We start from the raw sequence: 26,084 nt of genomic DNA, 5'->3' as shown, positions 1-26,084 counted from the left end.
GGAGGAGGGGTCACCATATACAGAAATCTATTATCCTGATATCTGCACTCCTAGAAGGAGGGGTCACCATATACAGAAATCTATTATCCTGATATCTGTGCTCCTAGGAGGAGGGGTCACCATATACAGAAATCTATTATCCTGATATCTGTACTCCTAGGAGGAGGGGTCACCATATACAGAAATCTATTATCCTGATATCTGCACTCCTAGAAGGAGGGGTCACCATATACAGAAATCTATTATCCTGATATCTGTGCTCCTAGGAGGAGGGGTCACCATATACAGAAATCTATTATCCTGATATCTGTACTCCTAGGAGGAGGGGTCACCATATACAGAAATATATTATTCTGATATCTGTACTCCTAGGAGGAGGGGGCACCATATACAGAAATCTATTATATTGATATCTGTACTCCTAGGAGGAGGGGTCACCATATACAGAAATCTATTATCCTGATATCTGTACTCCTAGGAGGAGGGGTCACCATATATAGAAATCTATTATCCAGATATCTGTACTCCTAGGAGGAGGGGTCACCATATACAGAAATCTATTATCCCAATATCTGTACTCCTAAGAGGAGGGGTCACCATATACAGAAATCTATTATCCTGATATCTGTACTCCTAGGAGGAGGGGTCACCATATATAGAAATCTATTATCCAGATATCTGTACTCCTAGGAGGAGGGGTCACCATATACAGAAATCTATTATCCCAATATCTGTACTCCTAAGAGGAGGGGTCACCATATACAGAAATCTATTATCCTGATATCTGTACTCCTAGGAGGAGGGGGTCACCATATACAGAAATCTATTATCCTAAAATCTGTACTACTCGTTTCTGGTTGTAATGGTCGGGGCCTGATTCTGTAGTTAGAGGTGCAAGTGCATCCAGTGAGTATAAAAGTGAACTGTTGTAGACAGAGGTGGCCAGGTCAGGACCGGACAGGGAAGAGATTTTGTCATAGAGGTGGTCAGTAGCAGAATAGACAAGAGAATGCAAAGGTTTCTACAAGTAATCGTTTGCTGCTTGGAGGGATAGGTGGTAGGAGAAAAGGATAATGTGAAACTGATGAAGTTGTGATCAGAGAGAAAAGGGGGTGTTGATGAGGTTGCCAGGAGTGCTGAGATGGGAGAATACAAGGTTGAAGGTATTACCTTTAGAGTGGGAGAGAGTGGGAGTCCATTGTGTTAGGTCAAAAAAAAAGGTGGACTTGAGAAGTTGAGCTGTAGCCGGGCTGTTAAAGGATAAGTACAGCCAAAGCTAGTTTCTTTGGCTTTCTAAAAGACAGTTCGTTCTGTACTTCTGTGACCCGTTTTCAGCTGACATCAGGCTGAATCGTCAGTCCAGGCTGGGGCAACATCATGACAATGAAGTCAGGATCGTACAGCCGAAGTTAGTTTCTTTGGCTTTCTCAAAGAAAGTTTGTTCTGTACTCCTGAAACCCGTTTTCAGCTGACAGCGGGCTGAAGCATCACAGAGCCGGTCCAGGCTGGGGCAAGATTACGACAATAAAGTCAGGATCCACCCACATACTTGGACCACCACCTGGCTCAGTCTCTCAGGGAGCCACTGAGAGCCTGAGCTGTCCTTTCCCACCCCCTCCACATCCCAGAGCTCCAGTTAACTTGGGGGGGGGGGGGGGGAGATCAAAGAACAGTGACTGACAGTCACCAGCTCTCTGCTCACAGAGCTGTGGGAACTGAGCGATCTGCGTTGTTCAATTGCTCTGTTCTCAGTGGAGGACAGATGCAGCATCCACATACAGTCAGGTCCATAAATATCGGGACATCAACACAATTCTAATCTTTTTGGCTCTATACACCACCACAATGGATTTGAAATGAAACAAACAAGATGTGCTTTAACTGCAGACTTTCAGCTTTAATTTGAGGGTATTTACATCCAAATCGGGTGAAAGGTGTAGGAATTACAACAGTTTGTATATGTGCCTCCCACTTTTTAAGGGACCAAAAGTAATGGGACAATTGGCTGCTCCGCTGTTCCATGGCCGGGTGTGTGTTATTCCCTCATTATCCCATTTACAAGGAGCAGATAAAAGGTCCAGAGTTAATTTCTAGTGTGCTATTTGCATTTGGAATTTGTTGCTGTCAACTCTCAATATGAGATCCAAAGAGCTGTCACTATCAGTGAAGCAAGCCATCATTAGGCTGAAAAAACAAAACAAACCCATCAGAGAGATAGCAAAAACATTAGGTGTGGCCAAATCAACTGTTTGGAACATCCTTAAAAAGAAAGAACGCACCGGTGAGCTCAGCAACACCAAAAGACCCGGAAGACCACGGAAAACAACTGTGGTGGATGACCAAAGAATTCTTTCCCTGGTGAAGAGAACACCATTCACAACAGTTGGCCAGATCAAGAACACCCTCCAGGAGGTAGGTGTATGTGTGTCAGATCAAGATCACTCTCCAGGAGGTAGGTGTATGTGTGTCAGATCAGGAACACTCTCCAGGAGGTAGGTGTATGTGTGTCAGATTAAGAACACTCTCCAGGAGGTAGGTGTATGTGTGTCAGATTAAGAACACTCTCCAGGAGGTAGGTGTATGTGTGTCAAAGTCAACAATCAAGAGAAGACTTCACCAGAGTGAATACAGAGGGTTCACCACAAGATGTAAACCATTGGTGAGCCTCAAAAACAGGAAGGTGAGATTAGAGTTTGCCAAACAACATTTAAAAAAGCCTTCACAGTTGTGGAACAACATCCTATGGACAGATGAGACCAAGATCAACTTGTACCAGAGTGATGGGAAGAGAAGAGTATGGAGAAGGAAAGGAACTGCTCATGATCCAAAGCATACCACCTCCTCAGTGAAGCATGGTGGTGGTAGAGTCATGGCGTGGGCATGTATGGCTGCCAATGGAACTGGTTCTCTTGTATTTATTGATGATGTGACTGCTGACAAAAGCAGCAGGATGAATTCTGAAGTGTTTCGGGCAATATTATCTGCTCATATTCAGCCAAATGCTTCAGAACTCATTGGACGGCACTTCACAGTGCAGATGGACAATGACCCGAAGCATACTGCGAAAGCAACCAAAGAGTTTTTTAAGGGAAAGAAGTGGAATGTTATGCAATGGCCAAGTCAATCACCTGACCTGAATCTGATTGAGCATGCATTTCACTTGCTGAAGACAAAACTGAAGGGAAAATGCCCCAAGAACAAGCAGGAACTGAAGACAGTTGCAGTAAAGGCCTGGCAGAGCATCACCAGGGATGAAACCCAGCGTCTGGTGATGTCTATGCGTTCCAGACTTCAGGCTGTAATTGACTGCAAAGATTTTGCAACCAAGTATTAAAAAGTGAAAGTTTGATTTATGATTGTTAATCTGTCCCATTACTTTTGGTCCCTTAAAAAGTGGGAGGCACATATACAAACTGTTGTAATTCCTACACCGTTCACCTGATTTGGATGTAAATACCCTCAAATTAAAGCTGAAAGTCTGCAGTTAAAGCACATCTTGTTTGTTTCATTCCAAATCCATTGTGGTGGTGTATAGAGCCAAAAAGATTAGGATTGTGTTGATGTCCCAATATTTATGGAGCTGACTGTAGGTAATGATGATTCTGTGAAAAGTGCATACTTCTCTTTTAACATTAACAGGGATGTTGAAGTCACCAAGAATGATAGTGGTTATTTCAGAGGAGAGAAATTAGGGTAGCCAGGCACAGAAGTCGTCAAAAAAGCGTGAGACTGGTCCAGGAGGCCGATAAATTACTGCAATCCTCAGAAAAATGGGAGAAAACAGACAAATACAGTGCAATTTGAAAAAAGAGAGATAGAGAGGGAGGGGTAGGAAGGACTTGAAATGTGCTCTGCGGGGATAGAAGGAATCCAACTCCACCTTCTTTCTGTCCAATGGGTCTGGTTGAGTGAGTCCAGTGGAGGCCACCATGGTAGAAAGCAGCATGAGAAGCAGGCGTCCCAATACTTTTGACAATATAATCTATCAGCTGTCATCAGCCAGACCCGTCAGTCAGCCTGAGGGAAGTGATGGAACAAGATGTGTTCGAACTTATATTTGGACTGAACATTCAGCTCCTCTCTAGGTGTGACCTATGTGACCACTAATTTAAGACAGTGTCCAGATATCTTTGGTTGTCAAATTTTTGTCTGTTTCTACTAATAAATGCTGAGCAGAGATTAATTATTTCTCATTCGTGTTTGTATGTTTTCAGTGCGATGGAGCCGAGTGTGCTGGTGTTGCTGTTGGTGGTCCCCGCATCTCTTGCACAGGAAGGTAGGTGGTAGAACCTGCGTATACTTACTGCTAGTAGAAATCAGTCACGTAATATTCCATCTTCTCTGCTGTTCAAATGCTCCTCTGCTTTTCCATTTCCCCTTGTTTTATCCTACTTGCCGACCAGCGATGTACCGGAACGTCACTAGACTTCAAGTTGTTATACTGGGATGATACACTGCCTGGCCAAGAAAAAGGTCGCCACCAGCAGCAGAATTAGGCAACCAACAACCGCTTTCTTTCTGGACCTACCGCCAGTTGCATAACTACTTGAACACATCTCCAGACAGACCCAACTTACTTAGACGCATGTCCCCTTTGCAGTCCATTTGCTTAACTGGTGACCCAGTGGCTAACCCCACCTCACTTATATACGCTTGGCTCCGGAAGGTGGAGAAGGACAAATCCTGCCACGCCAGGGCACAATGGGAAAAAGCATTTCAGGTCAAATTCTCTGATGAGCAATAGAAGCAAGCTTCAGTCCTAGCCAATAAATGCTCTTTAAGCACCAGACTTCGAGAAATGTCATATAAATTGCTAACTTCTTGGTATGCAACCCCAGTTAAAATTAAAAAGTGGTACCCACTGTCCTCGGATGCCTAATGGAGATGTGGTCAACCTCAGGGAGACACGTTACACATTTGGTGGGACTGCCCTCAACTAATATCTTTCCGGAGTAAGGTACATATCACCAATACAAAAATAACTCCCGCCTCCTACACATTTCTGACTGCCCCATGAAACACTGCAAAAGATCCTTAACCGACACCTTTTAAATTCAACAAAACTTCTGATTCCTAGACACTGGAAATCAAAACATACCCTCACGATCACAGAATGGTTTCATGTGATCGAAGAAACATACAACATGGAAGAAACAATAGCTATTGCTAGGGATTCCACTGATAAACTACACAAAATATGGATACCCTGGCTGGCTTTCCAAAACACTAAGCATTACACAAACATAGACTCGGGGTGAAAAACCGACTTCCCAATGGTCAACACTAAGCAACCATTTTAGTGGGTTTGTTATTGCTTGTACTTCCTCACAGTATTGTTGGCCTCATTGTTCGCTAGTTCCGATACACCATGATCCTTTACCTGCTCCCCCAGTATCCCTATTCTGTCTTATAATTTGGTATGAACCTTTTTAGGTTTGTATTCATGTTAAACGAATTCATGTATACTCCACATTATGCAATACTATATTAATGTTTTTGTTACTCTGTAATTGCCTTTTACCTTCAATAAAATTCAATTGTTCAAATTCAAGTCGCCACTAAAAAAAAGGTCACACACTCTATTATTTTGTTGGCTTTGATTACGGCACGCATTGACTGTGGCATTGTTTCGATAAAGCCTCTGCAATGTCACAAGGTTTATTTCCGTCCAGTGTTGCATTCATTTTTCATCAAGATCTTGTATTGATGATGGGAGAGTCAGAAAGTCTTCTCCAGCACATCCCAAAGATTCTTAATGGGCTTAAGTTCTGGACTCTGTGGTGGCCAATCCATGTGTGAAAATGATGTCTTATGCTCCCTTAACCACTCTGAATCCTGGCATTGTCGTCTTGGAATATTCCCGTGCCATCAGGGAAGAAAAAATCAATTGATGGAATAACCTGGTCCTTCAGTATATTCAGGTAGTCAGCTGACCTCATTCTTTGGGCACATGCAGTAACTATCCAATAGGAGAGTCACTGCATGCTTAGTTTAGTTAGTTGCTTAGTTAATTCCAGGTGGTGACTTTTTTTTTTTTGGCCAAGCAGTGTATGTAGTTGCAGGCATCATCCCAGTACCGTGTTTTAAAGCCAGGGGTTGGCTCTCTTGTAAAAGCAATCCTAGTGGCTAACTAGCAACTGGATTGCTTTTACAAGCAGAGGGATGGGATATCCCCAACCCCCCCCACCCGCCACCTACTGTGGCTTGATCAAGATCTCCCATCCCATTGGAAGTCCCGTTCGGCCAGTCTACGCTTCCATCGGCTGATCACAGAGCCCAGATTTGCTTTGTTGGGCTCTATGATATTGTAACCCGGAAACGATGACATCACATTGCTTGTGGGTTAGTCGGATGTAAATGGCGCTATTTAAAAAAAAATCAAAAGCATTAGACTTCACCGATCTTGGTGTTTCCAATGCTTTTAAGTGCAGAGGAGGGATTTGGGGTCTTGTAGACCCCAGATCTCTCCATAAAGATGACCTGTCACAAGGGATGTTTACATTGCTTGTGGCAGCAATAAAAGTGATAAAAAATTTTTTTAAAGTGACAGTGTAAAAATAAATAAATAAAAATGCTTCTGTCCCCCCCCGTGCTTGCACGCTAAGACGAACTCATGCGTTGGTACTGCATGCAAGCAAACAGCGACCATCCCGCATATGTGAGGTATGACCGAGAACATCAGATAATGGGCAGTAATTCTAGCAGCAGACCTCCTGTGTACATCTAAATTGGTGACCTGTTAAGGCTTTTAAAGCGTCGCCTATGGTTAGTAAAATTCACGTTGTTTGTCGCAGTTGCGCGGGCATACACAATTTTAAAGCATGACATGTTTAGTATCTATTTACTAGCTGTAATATGATCTTTTATATTTTACCAAAAAAGTGGGTCATGTATTGTGTTTTTTTTGCATTAAAATTTTTTTAAAAAAGTATTTTTTTCCCAAATTGCGTTTGAAAAAACACCGCATGACATAAAAGTTTGCAAAACACAACAATTTATTCTCTAGGGCCTCTGCTTTAAAAATTTATATATATATATATATATATATATATATATATATATATATATATTCCTTTTAATCAGAGTATAGCATCAAGTCAATTAAACTCCCGAGATATTGATCTGGTCAGTTAAGTAGAGGGGGTTGTTAATCAGTTTCAGCTGCTTTGGTGTTGATGGAATTAACAACATGTGCACTACATAGGCAACAATGGGGCAACCTCCAAAACAGGAATGGTTTTACAGGTGGAGGTCACTGTAATTTTTTCTCTCTACTCATTGTTACTGACTGTTTTTCACTAGTTTTGCATTTGGCTGGGGTCAGTGTCACTACTGGTAGCATGAGGCGGTACCTGGACCCTATAGAGATTGCACAGGCAGTCCAACTCCTCCAGGATGGCACATCAATACGTCCCATTGCCAGAAGGTTTGCTGTGTCTCCCAGCACAGTCTCAGGAGCATGGAGGAGATTCCAGGAGACAGGCAGTTACTCTAGGAGAGCTGGACAGGGACATAGAAGGTCCTTAACCCATCAGCAGGACCGGTATCTGCTCCTTTGTGCAAGGAGGACCAGGATGAGCACTGCCAGAGCCCTACAAAATGACCTACAGCAGGCCACTGATGTGAATGTCTCTGACCAAACAATCAGAAACAGAGTTCATGAGAGTGACCTGAGGGCATGCTCTAGTGGGCCCTGTGCTCACTGCCCGACACCATGGAGCTCTATTGGCATTTGCCATTGAACACCAGAATTGGCAGGTTCACCACTGGCACCCTGTGCTTTTCACAGATGAGAGTAGGTTCACCCTGAGCACATGTGACAGACGTGAAAGGGTCTGGAGAAGCCATGGAGAACATTATGCTTCCTGTAACATCGTTCAGCATGACCGGTTTGGTGGTGGGTCAGTGATGGTCTGGGGAGGCATAGCCATGGAGGGACGCACAGACCTCTACAGGCTAGACAATGGCACCCTGACTGCTATTAAGTATTAGGATAAAATCCTTGGACCCCTTGTCAGACCCTACACTGGTGCAGTGGGTCCTGGGTTCCTCCTGGTGCATGACAATGCCTGGCCTCATGTAGTGAGAGTAGGAAGCCAGTTTCTGGAGGATGAAGGAATTGATACCATTGATTGGCCCCCCACGCTCGCCTGACCTAAATCCAATAGAAAACCTCTGGTACATTATGTTTCAGTAAATCCAACGCCGCCAGGTTGCACCTCAGTCTGTTCAGGAGCTCAGTGATGTCCTGGTCCAGATCTGGGAGGAAATACCCCAGGACACCATCCGTCATCTCATTAGGAGCATGTCCCGACGTTGTCAGGCATGCATACAAGCACGTGGGGGCCATACAAACTACTGAGGACCATTCTGAGTTGCTACAATGAAATTGCAGCAAAATGGACTGCCAGCTGCATAATTTTTTACTTTTATTTTCGTGATGTCTTTGAATTCAGCCCTCTGTAGGGTGATAATTTTCATTTCCATCAAACGATGTGGCATCCTTTCCTTCCTAACACATTACCCAGTCCATACCAGTATAGATCCTAACCCATTACCCAGTTCATACCAGTATAGATCCTAACACATTACCCAGTCCATACCAGTATAGATCCTAACACATTACCCAGTCCATACCAGTATGGATCCTAACACAGTACCCATTCCATACCAGTATAGATCCTTACACATTACCCAGTCCATACCAGTATAGGTCCTAACACATTACCCAGTTTATACAAGTATAGATCCTAACACATTACCCAGTCCATACCAGTATAGATCCTAACACATTACCCAGTTCATACCAATATAGACCCTAACACATTACCCAGTTCATACCAGTATACATCCTAACACATTACCCAGTCCATACCAGTATAAACCCTAACACATTACCCAGTCCATACCAGTATAGATCCTAACCCATTACCCAGTTCATACCAGTATAGATCCTAACACATTACCCAGTCCATACCAGTATAGATCCTAACACATTACCCAGTCCATACCAGTATGGATCCTAACACAGTACCCATTCCATACCAGTATAGATCCTTACACATTACCCAGTCCATACCAGTATAGGTCCTAACACATTACCCAGTTTATACAAGTATAGATCTTAACACATTACCCAGTTCATACCAGTATAGATCCTAACACATTACCCAGTCCATACCAGTAAGGATCCTAACACAGTACCCATACCATTATAGATCCTTACACATTACCCAGTCCATACCAGTATAGGTCCTAACACAAGTATAGATCCTAACACATTACCCAGTCCATACCAGTATAGATCCTAACACATTACCCAGTTCATACCAATATAGACCCTAACACATTACCCAGTTCATACCAGTATACATCCTAACACATTACCCAGTCCATACCAGTATAAACCCTAACACATTATCCAGCCCATACCAGTATAGATCCTAACACATTACTCAGTCCATACCAGTATAGATCCTAACACATTATCCAGTCCATACCAGTATAGATCCTAACACATTACCCAGTCCATACCAGTATAGATCCTAACACATTATCCAGTCCATACCAGTATAGACCCTAACACATTATCCAGTCCATACCAGTATAGATCCTCCTAACACATTACCCAGTCCATACCAGTATAGATCCTAACACATTACCCAGTCCATACCAGTATGGATCCTAACACAGTACCCATTCCATACCAGTATAGATCCTTACACATTACCCAATCCATACCAGTATAGGTCCTAACACATTACCCAGTTTATACAAGTATAGATCCTAACACATTACCCAGTCCATAACGGTATAGATCCTAACACCTTACCCAGTCCATACCAGTATAGACCCTAACACATTATCCAGTCCATACCAGTATAGATCCTAACACATTACCCAGTCCATACCAGTATAGATCCTAACACATTACCCAGTCCATACCAGTATAGACCCTAACACATTATCCAGTCCATACCAGTATAGATCCTCCTAACACATTACCCAGTCCATACCAGTATAGATCCTAACACATTACCCAGTCCATACCAGTATAGATCCTAACACATTATCCAGTCCATACCAGTATAGACCCTAACACATTATCCAGTCCATACCAGTATAGATCCTCCTAACACATTACCCAGTCCATACCAGTATAGATCCTAACACATTACCCAGTCCATACCAGTATGGATCCTAACACAGTACCCATTCCATACCAGTATAGATCCTTACACATTACCCAATCCATACCAGTATAGGTCCTAACACATTACCCAGTTTATACAAGTATAGATCCTAACACATTACCCAGTCCATAACGGTATAGATCCTAACACCTTACCCAGTCCATACCAGTATAGACCCTAACACATTATCCAGTCCATACCAGTATAGATCCTAACACATTACCCAGTCCATACCAGTATAGATCCTAACACATTACCCAGTCCATACCAGTATAGACCCTAACACATTATCCAGTCCATACCAGTATAGATCCTCCTAACACATTACCCAGTCCATACCAGTATAGATCCTAACACATTACCCAGTCCATACCAGTATAGATCCTAACACAGTACCCAGTCCATACCAGTATATATCCTAACACATTGCCAAGTCCATACCAGTATAGATTCTAATACATTACCTATTCCATACCAGTATAGATCTGAACACATTACCCAGTCCATTGCAGTATAAATCTTAAAACATTACCATGTTCATACCAGTATAGATCCTAACACATTACCCAGTCCATACCAGTATAGATCCTAACACATTACCCAGTCCATACCAGTATACATCCTAACACATTACCCAGTCCATACCAGTATAAACCCTAACACATTATCCAGTCCATACCAGTATAGATCCTAACACATTACTCAGTCCATACCAGTATAGATCCTAACACATTATCCAGTCCATACCAGTATAGATCCTAACACATTACCCAGTCCATACCAGTATAGATCCTAACACATTACCCAGTCCATACCAGTATAGACCCTAACACATTATCCAGTCCATACCAGTATAGATCCTCCTAACACATTACCCAGTCCATACCAGTATAGATCCTAACACATTACCCAGTCCATACCAGTATGGATCCTAACACAGTACCCATTCCATACCAGTATAGATCCTTACACATTACCCAATCCATACCAGTATAGGTCCTAACACATTACCCAGTTTATACAAGTATAGATCCTAACACATTACCCAGTCCATAACGGTATAGATCCTAACACATTACCCAGTTCATACCAATATAGACCCTAACACATTGCCAAGTCCATACCAGTATAGATTCTAATACATTTCCTATTCCATACCAGTATAGATCTGAACACATTACCCAGTCCATTGCAGTATAAATCTTAAAACATTACCATGTTCATACCAGTATAGATCCTAACACATTACCCAGTCCATACCAGTATAGATCCTAACACATTACCCAGTCCATACCAGTATGTATCCTAACACATTACCCAGTCCATACCAGTATGTATCCTAACACATTACCCAGTTCATACCAATATAGACCCTAACACATTACCCAGTTCATACCAGTATAGATCCTAACACATTACCCAGTCCATACCAGTATAGATCCTTTTTTTTTTTCACAAAAAGATGCTTTATTGATAATTCACATTCAACATGTGTCTGACTAAGGAGAGTTTGTATGTACGATATGGCAGAGGATTGATGTGAAGAAGGTAGGTTGGGATGTCGAAATCTAGGTCCAGTCCAGAGATGTGCCTCATCCATGAAGCAACTTCCCTCCAGAATCGCTCTATCTTAGGACATGTCCACCAAATGTGAGTAAAATTACCCTGAGTTGCTCCGCATCTCCAGCATTTATCGGAGACATTCGGGAACCACTTTTTCAATTTGTCTGGTGTATTGTACCACTGAGTCCTGATTTTAAAGGCGTTTTCTTGTAATTTAGTACTGAGAGAACATTTATACGCAAACACACACGATTTCCTCCATTGAGCAGCCGAGAATGATATACCCAGACTGTCTTCCCATCTCTTTTTGAATGGGTCTGATGAGTCTATCGGGGTAGAGTTAAGTCATTTATATGCTATGGAAGTCACCTTCCTCATTGGCGTGCGAAGTAAGCAACAATTCTCAAATTCTGTAGGTCCCCTAAAAAATAGATTTTTGTATTTGTAGCTCTGGAGGAAACCGTGTATCTGTACGTAATTCCAGTATGACAGGCGATGTCTAGGTGAGCAGATTTTCTGTAAATTTTGGAAGCTAAGAATTTTGCCCCCTGAGAAACAGTGAGCAGCTGTCAAGGGGATCGACTTGCCGTCAACCATTACATGTAGAGAGTTATTTTGTATACCTGGTGAGAAATCAGGATTGTTGTATAGGGGTACAATTGGGCTCGGGAAGGTAGATAGTCCAAATTTGACCATTGACTTTTGGAAAATGTTTAGGGTGGTGTAAATCAGGGGGTGTTGTTTGATCTCAGGTGATAGTGATTGAGTGTTCGTCCATAGAAGGTGTTGTGTGTCGCAGAGGGACCAGTGTTTCTCAATGTTGACCCAGTCTTTGGTATCCGTGTGACAATACCAGTCTATAATTCTGGTTAGATGTGTCGCCACATAGTATTTGTGAAAATTCGGAATTCCCATGCCACCGCTTTCCCTGTTTCTCTGTAAGTAAGAAAGGCTTATTCTTGGGTGCTTACCAGCCCAGATGAAACTGCGCTGAAGAGAGGAGAGTACGAAAAAATGAGGAAGGGACATGGATCGGTAGGGTGTGGAACAGGTAGAGTAGTCTGGGCAAAACCGTCATTTTTACAATAGCCGCCCTACCGAACCATGAAAATCTGCCCTTGTCCCACTTTCTGAGATCACTCGAGATCTTTCGTAACAAAGGAGTAAAATTGGTGTCAAATAGTTCATTGGTGTTCGCTGTCAGACCAATTCCCAAGTACTTTAGTGATTTATCTTCCCAACGGTATGGGCAGTTATCTCTGGTCAGTTTTACCATCTGGGGGGAGAGAGAGTTAGATTTATTGCCTCAGACTTTGAGTTGTTAATTTTGAAGTTAGACAAAGCTCTATAAACTTTGAAGTGTTGGTTCAGATTGGGTATCGATATATGCGGTTGGGAGACATAAAAGAGCAAATCGTCCGCATAGGCCGATACCTTAAATTCCCTTTGCTGCATTTTGATTCCCTGTATGGATGGGTCCAGATTAATTGACCTAATCAGTGGTTCTAGAGACAGTATGAACAGTACAGGGGAGAGTGGGCATCCCTGTCTTGTACCGTTGCGCAAATCTAGGGGGTCGGAGAAGACTCCATTTTCTCTAACTTTAGCTTGTGGCGATGAGTATAGAGCTCTGATCCAGGACATCATATTTGAGCCCAACCCAATATGGGCACAGGTCTCAAAAAGGTAGTCCCATGACACGCGGTCAAAGGCCTTCTCTGCGTCTGTAGAGAGTAGAAGACCCTCGAACCCCAATGTCTTTGCTCCGTGTATTAGATTTATTGACTTAATAACATTGTCCCTGGCTTCCCTCCCAGGCATAAAACCTACTTGATCCGGTCCAACTATTTTCTCCAAAAACGGCCTAATCCTATCGGCCATGATTTTTGCTAGGATCTTTAGATCTAGATTAAGCAGGGATATTGGCCTATAGTTGGAGCATAAGGTTGTATCCTTGTCAGGTTTTGGGATCACTGTAATGTGGGCAGTTAGGAAGTCTCTAGAGGGAGTGTGCCCATCTTTAATAGCATTTAAAGCATCTGCAAGAGAGGGTGCCAGGGTTTCAGTGAAGATTTTATAATTTTGGGCTGTAAAGCCGTCAGGGCCTGGGCTTTTCCCTGCCTTCAGAGCCTTAATGGCAAGTTTCACCTCATCAACTGTTATCTCTGAGTCCATACTATTTGTACACTCTCGGTCTAGGGTCGGGAGCCCGCTTTTCATTAGATATTCTTTAATAGCTTGGGGTCTGGTAGTAGTGCAGTTCTCGGGTTTGTTTGGATTGGGTAGATTGTACAGTTTCTCATAGAAATCCCTAAAAGTATTTGCTATATCTCTGAAATTTTGTATTAAATGATTTTGTGTTGACTTAATCCCCGGGATAACATTGGCGGTTTGAGAGTCCTTTAAAGCCCTGGCCAGGATCTTTCCCGATTTGTCCCCGTGCTCGTAATATATGGCTTTTTGCCAAAATAGAATTTGTTTGGTGTCCGCATCTAGGAGAGCTTGGAGCTCCCTCCTGGTTTGCGTTAATTTGTCTTCCACTGATCTGGCCAAAGATCGTTTGTGTATGTTTTCTAAGTCTCTAATTTTATTTAGTAGTTTTTCTTTAATTGCCAAATTCTCTCTTTTTTTTTGTGATCCTAAGCGTATCAGCTCTCCTCTGCTAACTGCCTTATGGGCCTCCCAAACCGTAAGTTGGGAAATCTCACCTGAGCTGTTTTCAGAGAAATAGTTGTTCAACACATTCTGAATATGTTGTTGGTTGGATTGGTCAAGAAGTAATGCTGGATTTAGTCTCCAGGCCTTATCAGGTCTTCGCGTTGGTAGGAATCTCATGTGTAGGGAGATCGGGGCATGGTCTGAAATGGTGATGGAACCAATGTCTGCTCCGCTCACCTCGGCTAGGTCCCTCTGCGACACAAACACATGGTCGATTCTAGTGTATCTGTTGTGTGGGGCAGAGAAAAAGGTGAAATCCCTCTCGGAGGGATGCAATGTCCTCCAGGTGTCGATAAGAGTGAGTGACTGAAGTGACATTTTAATTTTTTTCAAAATTGCATAGGAAAGGCAGGATTGTCCTGTGGAGGTATCGCATAGAGGGTTTAAAGGAACGTTAAAAGCTCCACCTAGAACTATGCAACCCCTTGCGAAGCTCTTTAATTCAGATATCAGTAGCCTACAGAATGTTAAGTGGGCTCGATTGGGAAAGTACACATTCGCCAATGTGATCTGTTTACCCCCCAATGTACCCGCGATAAAGATATATCTCCCTTCCGGATCTGCCATCTGTTTCTCAAGTACAAAGGGTGTATCCTTATGAAGCAGAATGGTGACATCTTTGGTTTTTGCGAGATTATTGGACGCATAAAATGCTGTCGGAAAGAATTTGTTTGTCAGTGAGGGGTGGGAGGGACTTTTAAAATGGGTCTCTTGTAAAAATACCACTTGTGGTTTACTTTTCTTGAGTTCATAAAGAACTTTTCTCCTCTTTTCCGGGACATTCAGACCATTAATATTATGTGAGATTAAGAATGGGCACTTACCCAGGTGTGCGTACACCATCTTGTCCGTAGGAGAGGTCCCTTCAGCCTGTAGTAAAATAAAAAGATGGGGGGGGGGGTCTGAAACACTAGGGAGGGGGAAAAGAAAGATCAGTACAAAGAGATGAAACAGAAAGAAAAATAAGAAAGAGAAGACTCACAGTGTAGCGAGGTCAACCAGGCCAAAATCAAGCTGGTTGAGATCGCAGACGGTGGATATTGAAATCACGTAATATGATATTGCAATCAATCAATGGATAAAATTATCCTGTCGAGGCAGTGGAAGGCGTCACACAGGAACAGTCAGTAAGAAAAATAAAAAATAAAAAGTTATCTTAATCTGTGACCGAAAATCTATTCCAGCAACCTCGGGTCTCCACTTGTGGAGAAAAGCTCCTGTGACATGAAGCTACAATAAGACCTAAAGTCTTCAACAATTAACACTATAACTTTAACTTGTAACTAGAAATGCTGGTAAGCCCACGGACCCACAAGTCCATAGGCCCGCAAGTCCATAGGCCGGCCAACATGCAGGTATGTAAGCGGGCTCCTAGATCAGCAATGGGTGAAACAAGGTTTTCACCCCCTATAGTAGGTAAATATAAAAACTATAGCCTATTCTCTTGAGAAAGACTGAATCTCCGATACTACTTTTACCGACAAGAGATATGAAGATCGGGCTAACGACCAGTAATCAGCAATCAGAATGTCAAGCGAGATCATAAACTGATGATGTGATCAAACATTTTCAACTACAGTTTGAAGGCCTCAACACATGACCACACTTAACGACAGAACACTTTCACATTTATCATGGGTGTAACCATACTATCCTATGTTAAATCATGATTAATCTATAACACATAGAGTTAGCGAGGTTTTGTTCAGGTCCCTGTTTGGAAAAAAGAAAAAAACAAAAGAAAGGAAAAAAAAAGGGAAAAGAATTGGCTTCAAACTAAAGCTCCATATCCTGTCTGTGAGAAGGAACCAGACAAGTATTGCTTCTGCTACTTTGCAGTCTTTGTCGCCGCCAAGTGGTCAAAAAAGGGAAGAAAAAGTAAATGTGAGAGACTTATGCCCCGTACACACGTGCAGATTATCTGAAGACTTTTGTCTGTAGACTTACCAAAACCATATAATATGAGGTCAAACCTAAACACTTTCAATTTGTATGCAATCTGGCAGGCCCTTGCACTACATAGAAAAGGTAAATCTGAAGACAAAAGTCTTCAGATAATCTGCACGTGTGTACGGGGCATTAGTCACTGTGCTGATTAAATTATACATGCATACCATTAAACCCAGATCCGCAGTTGTCGGGCAGCATTAATAAAGTAGTGTACAGACAGAGAATTCAGATTCCGTGTTAATAAATGCTACGATCAATGGGGAAAATGTGAACATGGTATTTAAGTTCCAGATGCTATAGGTAGCAGGCAGTTAAGGTCGGTCTCTATTTCTTGGAGTCTTAGGCGTTTTGGCAGAGGAGCCAAACAAGGAATTGAGCTCTCTTTTCCTCTGCTGCTTTCCTTTCTTGTGGTAAGGTGAGCGTGCATTTGAGGCTTCCGGAGCTTCTTGATTGGCATCATGGGGCAGGGGAACCAGGAACTCTGCATACCAATCCGGGAGTTCCACTTCTTCAATGTGCAAATTGGCGCAGAAGTCGTGAAGATCTGCCGGAGTGCGCAGAAAATATTGTTTGCCCCCGATCCCCGCCTGTAAAGCAAAGGGGAATTTCCACCTATATGTAATGTTTTTTGCCTTAAGGATTTCCAAGAGGGGCTTAAGGGCTCTCCTGTTCAGAGTGATGGGAGACAGGTCCTGGAAGAGTTGAATAGGGCTGTCATTAAAAATGATCCGTTCATTCTGTCTGGCTTTTGAGAGGATATCCTCCTTAAGAGGATGGCTGGAGAGGCAGCATATGATGTCTCTAGGTGGGGCATCATCCGGGGGCTTCGGTCTTAAAGCCCTGTGCACTCTCTCAAAGTCTATGGGCGATTCCTCCGGGCGTTCTAACAGGCTATTGAACACAGACTGGAGAGTGCGCTTGACCCCTTCTCTCTCTACTGATTCCGGGACCCCCCTCACCCTTATATTATTCCGACGACCCCTGTTGTCCAGGTCCTCGATTTGCCTGTTCATGGCTATCAGGTGTGAGGAATGAGACATGGCAACGTCCTCTAATTTCCTTATGGCCTAGTCCCTATGTCTCCCGGCTCTTTCAACAGCCGACATCTGGTCGGAGAGTCTGGTGATGTCAGCTCTCAGATCTACAATAGCCGATGCAAAAGAGTTTTTGATATCTGCTGCTATTGCTGTCATTGTTTTATATGTCAGAAGGGGGTCAGAAGGGTCTGGCTCACCTGCCATGTCCTCAGTGTCCGCCAGAGAGTCCGTGTCGTAGTCCCCTTCCTCCTCTCTGAGCGCCGCCCGCGCCATCTTGGAGGCCTGAGAACATTTCATGCTGGAAGTTTGGGCGCCGAAATAGTCCGGTATGTTCCGTGTGGAGCCGCTCGGACCGGACCTCGGTGTCTTTGTGCCACTTCCCTGCTTGTTTGCTCTGCCCATGCTAGAGTATATCGGAGCCCGCTAGCACTGGGAGACCCGATGTGGGGAGGAGCTCGGTCTTCAAGCGTCCATTCCTTCCGAGCGCCAAGCCATGCCCCCCCTAGATCCTAACACATACCCAGTCCATACCAGTATAGATCCTAACACATTACCCAGTCCATACCAGTATAGATCCTAACACATTACCCAGTCCATACCAGTATAGATCCTAACACATTACCCAGTCCATACCAGTATAGATCCTAACACATTACTCCGTTCATACCAGTATAGATTCTAACACATTACCCAGTCCATACCAGTATATATCCTAACACATTACCCAGTCCATACCAGTATAGATCCTAACCCATTACCCAGTCCATACCAGTATAGATATCCAGAATGAGATTTTTCCCCATTGAGATCTGATGTGTTTTCAATGTGTTCCTTTTATTTTGTTGAGCCGTGTATAATGTTTGGGGGTTCTAAGATATACTCTAACAAAAATACTGATTGTTTCATGTAAACAAAAAGTGCCAGAAAAGGCCTGAGGGGGCAGTGGTTCCACAGGGAGGAGCCTGGCTCTTCCCCTCCTATTGGATGCTCTTCACACTGAATTACCGCCCTTAGATCTCGGGGGTTCTATAGAAGAACCGATGGGTGGGTGAGGTCCGAGCCATGACCTGAATTCATCTGCACAGAGAGAGATGGCTTTTAAAAATAGGACTTCACTTCCTGTCCCATAACCAAAATACGAAGCGAGAGGAAATCTGTGCAAATTAAGGGAATCTCTTGGGGTCCCAAGGTCACCAGAACTAGTGTCCCCATTGGAAGATTTTCCTTCTATTGCCACCGCCGATATACGGCAGCAGGTCTACAGGTTCCCGGGAATCACCGTACCTGTACAGTGGTCCGTAGGAGCGATTCTGGGGGTGAGCCCATTTGCCACCGAGGAAGCCGAGGCGCGGGGCCGGTGGCCGCGATTGCCGCCGGGCACCCTCAATCGCTCCCCGTGGAGAGAGAACGGCGGTCTGAGATTGTAAACACAGCAGACCATTGTTCTCTCAGTAATCATCACAGGGCTCCTGTGATCCTCCTATTTAGGAACAGAGGTCCCTGTGAGGATTCCATAAGCCCATCCCCCCCGCAGTTAGAAAACACTCCCTAGGGACACATTTAACCCTTTGATCGCACCTGGCAGCCTGCCGTTCATTGAGAGGGAATTGTGCTGATCCTGTGTTCCTGCTAGGCAGAAACACAGATCTCTGTCTTCCCACAGTCAAAGCACTTCCCCCACACAGTTAGTAATCACTCCCAGGGAACACAGTTAACCCTTTGATCGCCCTTGATGTCAACCCCTTCTCTGCCAGTGTCATTATTACAGTGACAGTGCATATTTTTAGCACTGATTACTGTGGTAATGTCACTGGTCCCCCCAAAAGTGTCAAAATGTCAGTTAGGGGTCCGATCTGTCCAACACAATGTTGCAGTCCTGCTAAAAATCGCAGATCGCCCCCATTACTAGTAAAAAATAAATAAATAAATAAAAATTACGTAATTCTTTCCCCTAGTTTGTAGACGCGATAACTTTTGCGCAAACCAATCAAAATATGCGATTTTTTTTTTACCACAATTATGTAGCAGAATACAAACTGGCCTAGAAGGATGACAAAATTGTATTTTTATTTGTTTTTTTTATTTGGGAATGTTATATAACAGAATGTGAAAAATATAGGTTTTTTTTCGGAATTGTCGCTCTTTTTTTGTTTATAGCGCAAAAAATAAAAATCGCACAGGTGATCAAATACCACCAAAAGAAAGCTCTGTTTGTTGGAAAAAAAAGGACATCAATTTTATTTGGGTACAGCGCTGCATGGCTGCGCAATTTTCCGTTAAAGTAACGCAGTGCCGAATCGCTAAAAATGGCCTGGTCATTAAGGGGGAAAATCCTTCCGGACCAGAACTGGTTAAATGACATGCTTGGGAGATGCAATTAATTTGAATGTGGTGTTACAGACCAGTGCTCCATCTATAGACCGTTGTATGTCTGCCATCAAAAATTTCAGATATGTACCGTAATTGTTTTTTTTAGCTTTTACACATTTAGTTTGGCCTAAATACAGCAGCACCTCAATATAATTCATTTTGACTTGAGAAAATATGTTCTTTTTTTTTTTTTTAACCACTTGCCGACTGCCGCACGACTATTTATGTCAGCGGTCAGCCCCTCACAGGCAAAGTGATGTATATATACGTCGCTAGCCTGTGAGGGTCTAGGGAGCGAGCGCGCGCCCCCTCCGGGCGCTCCCGCGTGGTCACGGACCCCCCCTCCGCGCGTGTGACCGGCGGACCCGATGTCCGCCGGTCACTCGCCGATCGTCGGTGCAGAGGGAGAAAGGCAGGCGGCTGATGTAAACAAGCCGCCTGTCATTCTCCCCTGTGTAAGAATGGAGATCATACGGTTCTACTATGTAGGACCGTTGATCACTGTTCTTACACCTCAAGCCACAGCCAATCACAGTTAGAATCACGCCCCTAGGGACACACACAGCCCCTCCCTCTCAAAAAAAGTTAACCCCTTTACTGCCAGTGTAATTTTTACAGTAACAGTGCATATGTATAGCACTGATTACTGTAGAAATGTCACTGGTACCCCCAAAAGTGTCAGAAATGTCAGTCAAGGGTCCGATCTGTCCGCCGCAATGTCGCAGTCCCGCAAAAAAAAAAAAAACGCAGATTGCCGCCATTACGCGTAAAAAAAAAAAAACAACAAAAATGACATTAAATCTTTCCCTTTGTTAGTAAACGCGATAACTTTTGCACAAACCAATCAAAATACGCTTATTGCGATTTTTTTTTACCAAACATAGGTAGCATAAAACAAATTGGCCGAAAATGTTAAAAATTTTTGATTTTTACAAATTTTTTTTTGGGGAATTTCAAATTTTTTTGTTTATAGCGCATGATCAGAAAATCGCAGAGGTGATCCAATACCACCAAAAGAAATCTCTGTTTGTGGGGAAAAAAAGGACGTCAATTTAGTTTGGGTACAGCGTCGCACGACCGCGCAATTGTCCGTTAAATTCACGCAGTGCCGAATCGCAAAATAGGCCCTGGTCATGAAGGGGGTAAAATCTTCCGGGGCTTAAGTGGTTAAATACATTTTATTGGGAAAATGTACAATACAAAAGAACAGGAATCGTATGAAAAACATATGAAAAACAAATACTGCAAAGAGGATACAATACAGTGTATGTAGTACAGCACAATAAACTAAACTAGGTGAAACAGAAGGGGTGGGGGAGGAGAGGATTTTGGAGCAACAGGAGGGGGGGGAGGGGTGAGAGAAAGAGGACGCAGCCAGGTAGTAGACAGGCTGAATCGGACCCTTATTAAGGCAATAATCATATTGAGCAATCTTCAGGGCAGGACCCCCGATTGGATCATAGGGTGGATGGGTCTGGGGGAGGATCATAGGGGCTCGGAAAAGGCAAAAGCAGATTGGTGCAAAGTACAGGTGCATCATTACGAGCGCCAAGTGTAGGAGCAACAGATGTGTTGTGTCCTTAGTCCACCTACTCCATAGGTAGATCTGTGAGATAGGCAAAGTTTTTGTTCTGGAAGTCCATCACTCTCGAAGGCCATGTTTTGGTTGCAAAGAGCAGCCATTTATGGTCAAAGCGGGCTTTGGAGGAAGTATGGGAGAAGTCTGTAATGATGTATTCCTTCTGAAATAATGCACAAAGTTCTTGTTTGAGTTGGCCTATGGTTGGGGCGGAGGGTGATATGCAGTTGGAAAGAATGGACTTCCTTGCAAGCAGAAGACAAGTTAGAATCCATGGTAGATGGTGACCAGAAGGGCCGTTAGACCATGTTAGCAGTTGCTTGTCCCAGTATCCAAATATGAGGAGGTAGGGATCTTTAGGGATCGTTAGTAGGGTGATCTTGTGGATATAAGCGATGACTTGGTCCCAGAAAGCAGAGTTGAAGCTGCAGAGCCAGAAGCGGTGTGCCAGAGAGGGTCTTGGACATTTACATAGAGGGCAAAGTCACATTTGTGGGTCATTTTTATCCAGTAGGAAGGGGACATGGGCGCGATGAAGGATTTTGAGTTGGGTTTCCCTCCAGACTTCGTTAGTGGTTAGTTTGGAGAGTTTTTCAATATCCATCAAAGATTTTGTGGAGGGAGTCCGGGTCTGGGAAGCTCTTGCACCAGTTCATGGCGGAAGAGGGAGAACATATGTTTATAGGTAGCTTTGCCTGTAACCCCTGATTCTTTTATCTAGTAGTAATAGCTAAATTGAACCATGGCAGTGTAGGATAAGGGCACCAGTGTGCCCATTGTAATTCCCTGTCCTGGCCATGAGGTGATGATAAGGAAACAATTGGTTTAATATTCAGTGTAGGTGCCATGGGAGCCCCTAGAGGTCCCCATCTGTAAAATAGTAGTGATTTAAAGGATCATTTAGAGGTAATGCCAGCAGTGGGGCATCTCAGGTAGAGGGCTATATACAGTATCTCACAAAAGTAAGTACATCCCTCACATTTTTGTAAATATTTTATTATATCTTTTCATGTGACAACACTGAAGAAATGAGACTTTGCTACAATGTAAAGTAGTGAGTGTACAGCTTGTATAACAGTGTACATTTGCTGTCCCCTCAAAATACTCAACACACAGCCATTAATGTCTAAACCGCTGGCAACAAAAGTGAGTACACCCCTAAGTGAAAATGTCCAAATTGTGCCCAAAGTGTCACTATTTTGTGTGGCTCCCATTTTTTTTCAACAGTGCCTTAACCCTCTTCGGCATTGAGTTCACCAGAGCTTCTCATGTTGCCACTGGAGTCCTCTTCCACTCCTCTATGCCGACATCACGGAGCTAGTGGATGTTAGAGACCTTCCTTCACCCTCCATTTGAGGATGCCCCGCAGATGCTCAATAGGGTTTAGAGATGGAGACATGCTTGGCCAGTACATCACCTTTACCCTCAGCTTCTTTAGCAAGGCAGTGGTCATCTTGGAGGTGTGTTTGGGGTCGTTATCATATTGGAATACTGCCCTGCGGCCCAGTCTGCAAAGGCAGGGGATCATGCTCTGCTTCAGTATGTTACAGTACATGTTGGCGTTAATGGTTCCCTCAATGAACTGTAGCTCCCCAGTGCCAGCAGCACTCATTCAACCCCAGATCATGACACTCCCACCACCATAATTAAATATTTAGAAAAATGTGAGGGGTGTACTCACTTTTGTGAGATACTGTATAAATAGTTGGGTAGGAGTCTGCCTCTCTCTTTTGGTTATGGGAAGTGGCTGAAGACCAAGCTACTGCAAAGATGTAGGCTTTAAGGATCCATTACAGAGCTTCCCTTTGGAAAGGAAGCAAGGGAAGGAGGGCAACAAAACTTTCTGGATTACTCTCATCCCCCGGCTGAGATGTGTTTCTGCCTATATCATTGTTGGACTGGCTTCCCATGTACCAACTTTAGCTCTCTCTCCCTCAATTGATTTGCTTGTCTGCTGCCTGCCCTGGAATTTGCCTATTTCCTGTATATTTGTATTTTCTCCATCATATTGGTTCCACCATTACTTCACCTCCACTTTGTATCCACTTTCATGGCTTTGTTTCTGTCCCCTAAAGAGGATGAACCTGTGAGTCACATCCTGGTAACAGAACACAACAAAACACATATCATTCATCAAGAGCTCTTGTCATAATCAAAAACCAGGTGGGCCTTAGACTCATCGCCTATGGGATCCCATGTCACCTGCTTACCTTGCCCTACCTACAGTTGGTAAAGTGGATCCACAATTATCAAGCCATATGTGACAGAGATTAGGCAGGTTTTTCTCCAGAAATAGACAAAAGCGGCAAATATCATTTAGTGGTTACATATCATGTCACCAGCTTGGTAAGGTTGCAATGGAAGAAGGAGCCTAGACAGATTATTTAAGAAAAAAGGAAATAGTGTGTATTATTTGAGAGACAATAGCCACAAAAAAATGTTCAGTGGATGGACTGTATGTAAGCAGGTTGGTAGGACTGCAGTGTAAAGACACTGTGATGAGGCAGGTTTTACTTTAAAATAAACATAAAAGTGTTCTATTTGAATAGCTGCAAATATTGTTTAGTGGCTGGATAGGATGAAAGCTGTTTGGTTAGACAGCAACATAAAGGGACAGACATGGCAAATTTTATCTTGAAATAGATATTAGAGTGTATTGTTTGACAGACAATAATCATGAATATTGTTCAGTGGCTGGACAGTATGTAAGCAGCTTGGGAAGGTTGCAATGTCAGAGGGATAAGCGAGCAAGGTGTTATTTTTAAACAGGCAAAAAATTTGGGGGAGCATACCCATGTATTTCCAAAGCTGCTGCAGCTATGAACCAAAAGACATGTATATTAAAAAAGAATAGCGCGCAAATGCAAAAGAAATTACTACCAAATCTGAAGAGAGTCCATAAATAAAAATGGGGGTTTGGTCCCACCATATGGCCATATCGTGCTCAAGCCCACTACTGGTACGCGCTACCTGTAGTGCATTTGCACATCTCTCCCAGCAAGGAGTATTATCTCTAAGGGTTAGAAAGGCTGGATTCATCTCTTTTTTATGGATAGTGTAGGACCCACTGATAATGGGGTACTTTGACGCAGTAGTGGGCTTGAGCACGATATGGCCATATGGTGGGACCAAACCCCCATTTTTATTTATGGACTCTCTTCAGATTTGGTAGTAATTTCTTTTGCATTTGCGCGCTATTCTTTTTTAATATATAAGTTGTTATTTTTAAATAAACATTAGAGTGTATTATTTGAGTTACAATATCCACAAATATTGTTCAGGGGTTGGACAGCATATAAGCAGCTTGGTAGGGTCTCAATATAAGAGTTAGATAAGAGTAAGATTACATTTTGAAATGAACACTAGAGTGTATATCTGAGTGGTAATAGCCACAAATATTTTACAGTGGTTGGACAGTACGTACACAGATTGGTTAGGTCATAATTTATGAGTATAGAGATCAGACAGGTTTTTCTTGAAATAAACAATAAAGTGTATTATGTGACAATAGCCACAAGTATTGTACAGTGGTTGGACAGCATGTAAGTAGCTTGGTAGGTGTTCTGTTCTCACTACACGTATGCCCAGGTGTGTGCAGCTCAACATACAGCTAAACCTTTAATCCTGCAATAGCCAGTCCTTTTGTAACTTAAGGCTTTATTCCAGTGAAAGAATAGTGGTCACATGAACAGGTTACAAGTCAGATGGATATGCGAATAGGATTGTGAATATGGTGAAACTGTAAATAAACATATAAAGGCATATAATCAGTATACAAACATAAACAATATATGCATTGAGTATATAACCAACAGTTCTGAGCATACCAGCGATGCTTCCGAGAGGGGTTCATGAATCTTCCCACAGGAACCTCAGATGCTGTCTGGCTGTGTCCACAAGGTGTTCTAAAATGGAGATTTTCTCAGAGAGGGGTGGAACTAATATCCAGCAATAGAGAACAGGAAATACCATAAAGTACTGTACAACAATTGTATTGTCACAGTGGCATCTTGTGGACAATATTGGTATTACAAGTTCCAATAGAATTAATTACTTCCAAGCTGAAGGCATGACAGTAGGGTCTCAGTATAAGAGTTAGCGATGGGAAAGATTACATTTTAAAATGGGCATTAGAGTGTATTATCTGAGTGGCAATAGCCACACATATTGTACAGTGTTTGGACAGTACGTGCACAGATTGGTTAGGTCATAACTTAAGAGTATAGAGATAAGGCATGTCTTATCTTGAAATAAACAATAAAGTGTAATTATGTGACAGTAGCCACAAGTATAGTACAGTGGTTGGACAGTATGTAAGCAGCTTACATGTAAAATGGGGAGATAAATCAAGTCTTATTTTGAAATAAACATTAAAGTGTATTATATGAGAGACAGTAGCCACAAATATTGTTCAATGGCTGGACAGCAGGGAATAGGCTGGTTTAAGCTACAATTTAAGAGAGATAGATGGGGCAGGTTTTATATTAAAATGGGCAATAAGTGTATTATCTGAGATACAATAACCACAATTCTTATTGAGTGCCAGAACACCAGAATAGGCTGCAAACCTTGATGCACAAACACAGGATTTTCCCTGCAACAAAATTTAGCAGCTGAGGTCCAGACATGGAGACATTGTGTTTTACCTTTACAATGCCAGAGCACTCAAATAGG

General features: G+C 43.0%; 1 protein-coding gene across 2 annotated transcripts in view; it reads left to right on the top strand.

The window, feature by feature from the left end:
* LOC309554198 (uncharacterized protein) overlaps window positions 1-26,084 on the top strand; it is a 328,195-nt gene that overhangs the window by 38,852 nt on the left and 263,259 nt on the right. The window contains exon 2 of one of the 2 annotated variants that reach the window (XM_082255831.1): window positions 4,215-4,276. The exons of the other annotated variant lie outside the window; for it this stretch is intronic. Within the exon in view, the coding sequence (XP_082111957.1) occupies window positions 4,219-4,276 (58 nt within the window). The 5' untranslated portion in view covers window positions 4,215-4,218. The remainder of the gene's footprint in view (window positions 1-4,214; window positions 4,277-26,084) is intronic. 2 annotated transcript variants of the gene reach the window in all.

The sequence above is a fragment of the Pelophylax lessonae genome (genome assembly GCF_965119305.1).
Source record: "Pelophylax lessonae genome assembly, chromosome: 4".
NCBI classification, from domain to species: Eukaryota; Metazoa; Chordata; class Amphibia; order Anura; family Ranidae; genus Pelophylax; species Pelophylax lessonae.
Note: the sequence above shows the minus strand (reverse complement) of the source record. Positions and strands in the feature narration are given on the sequence as shown.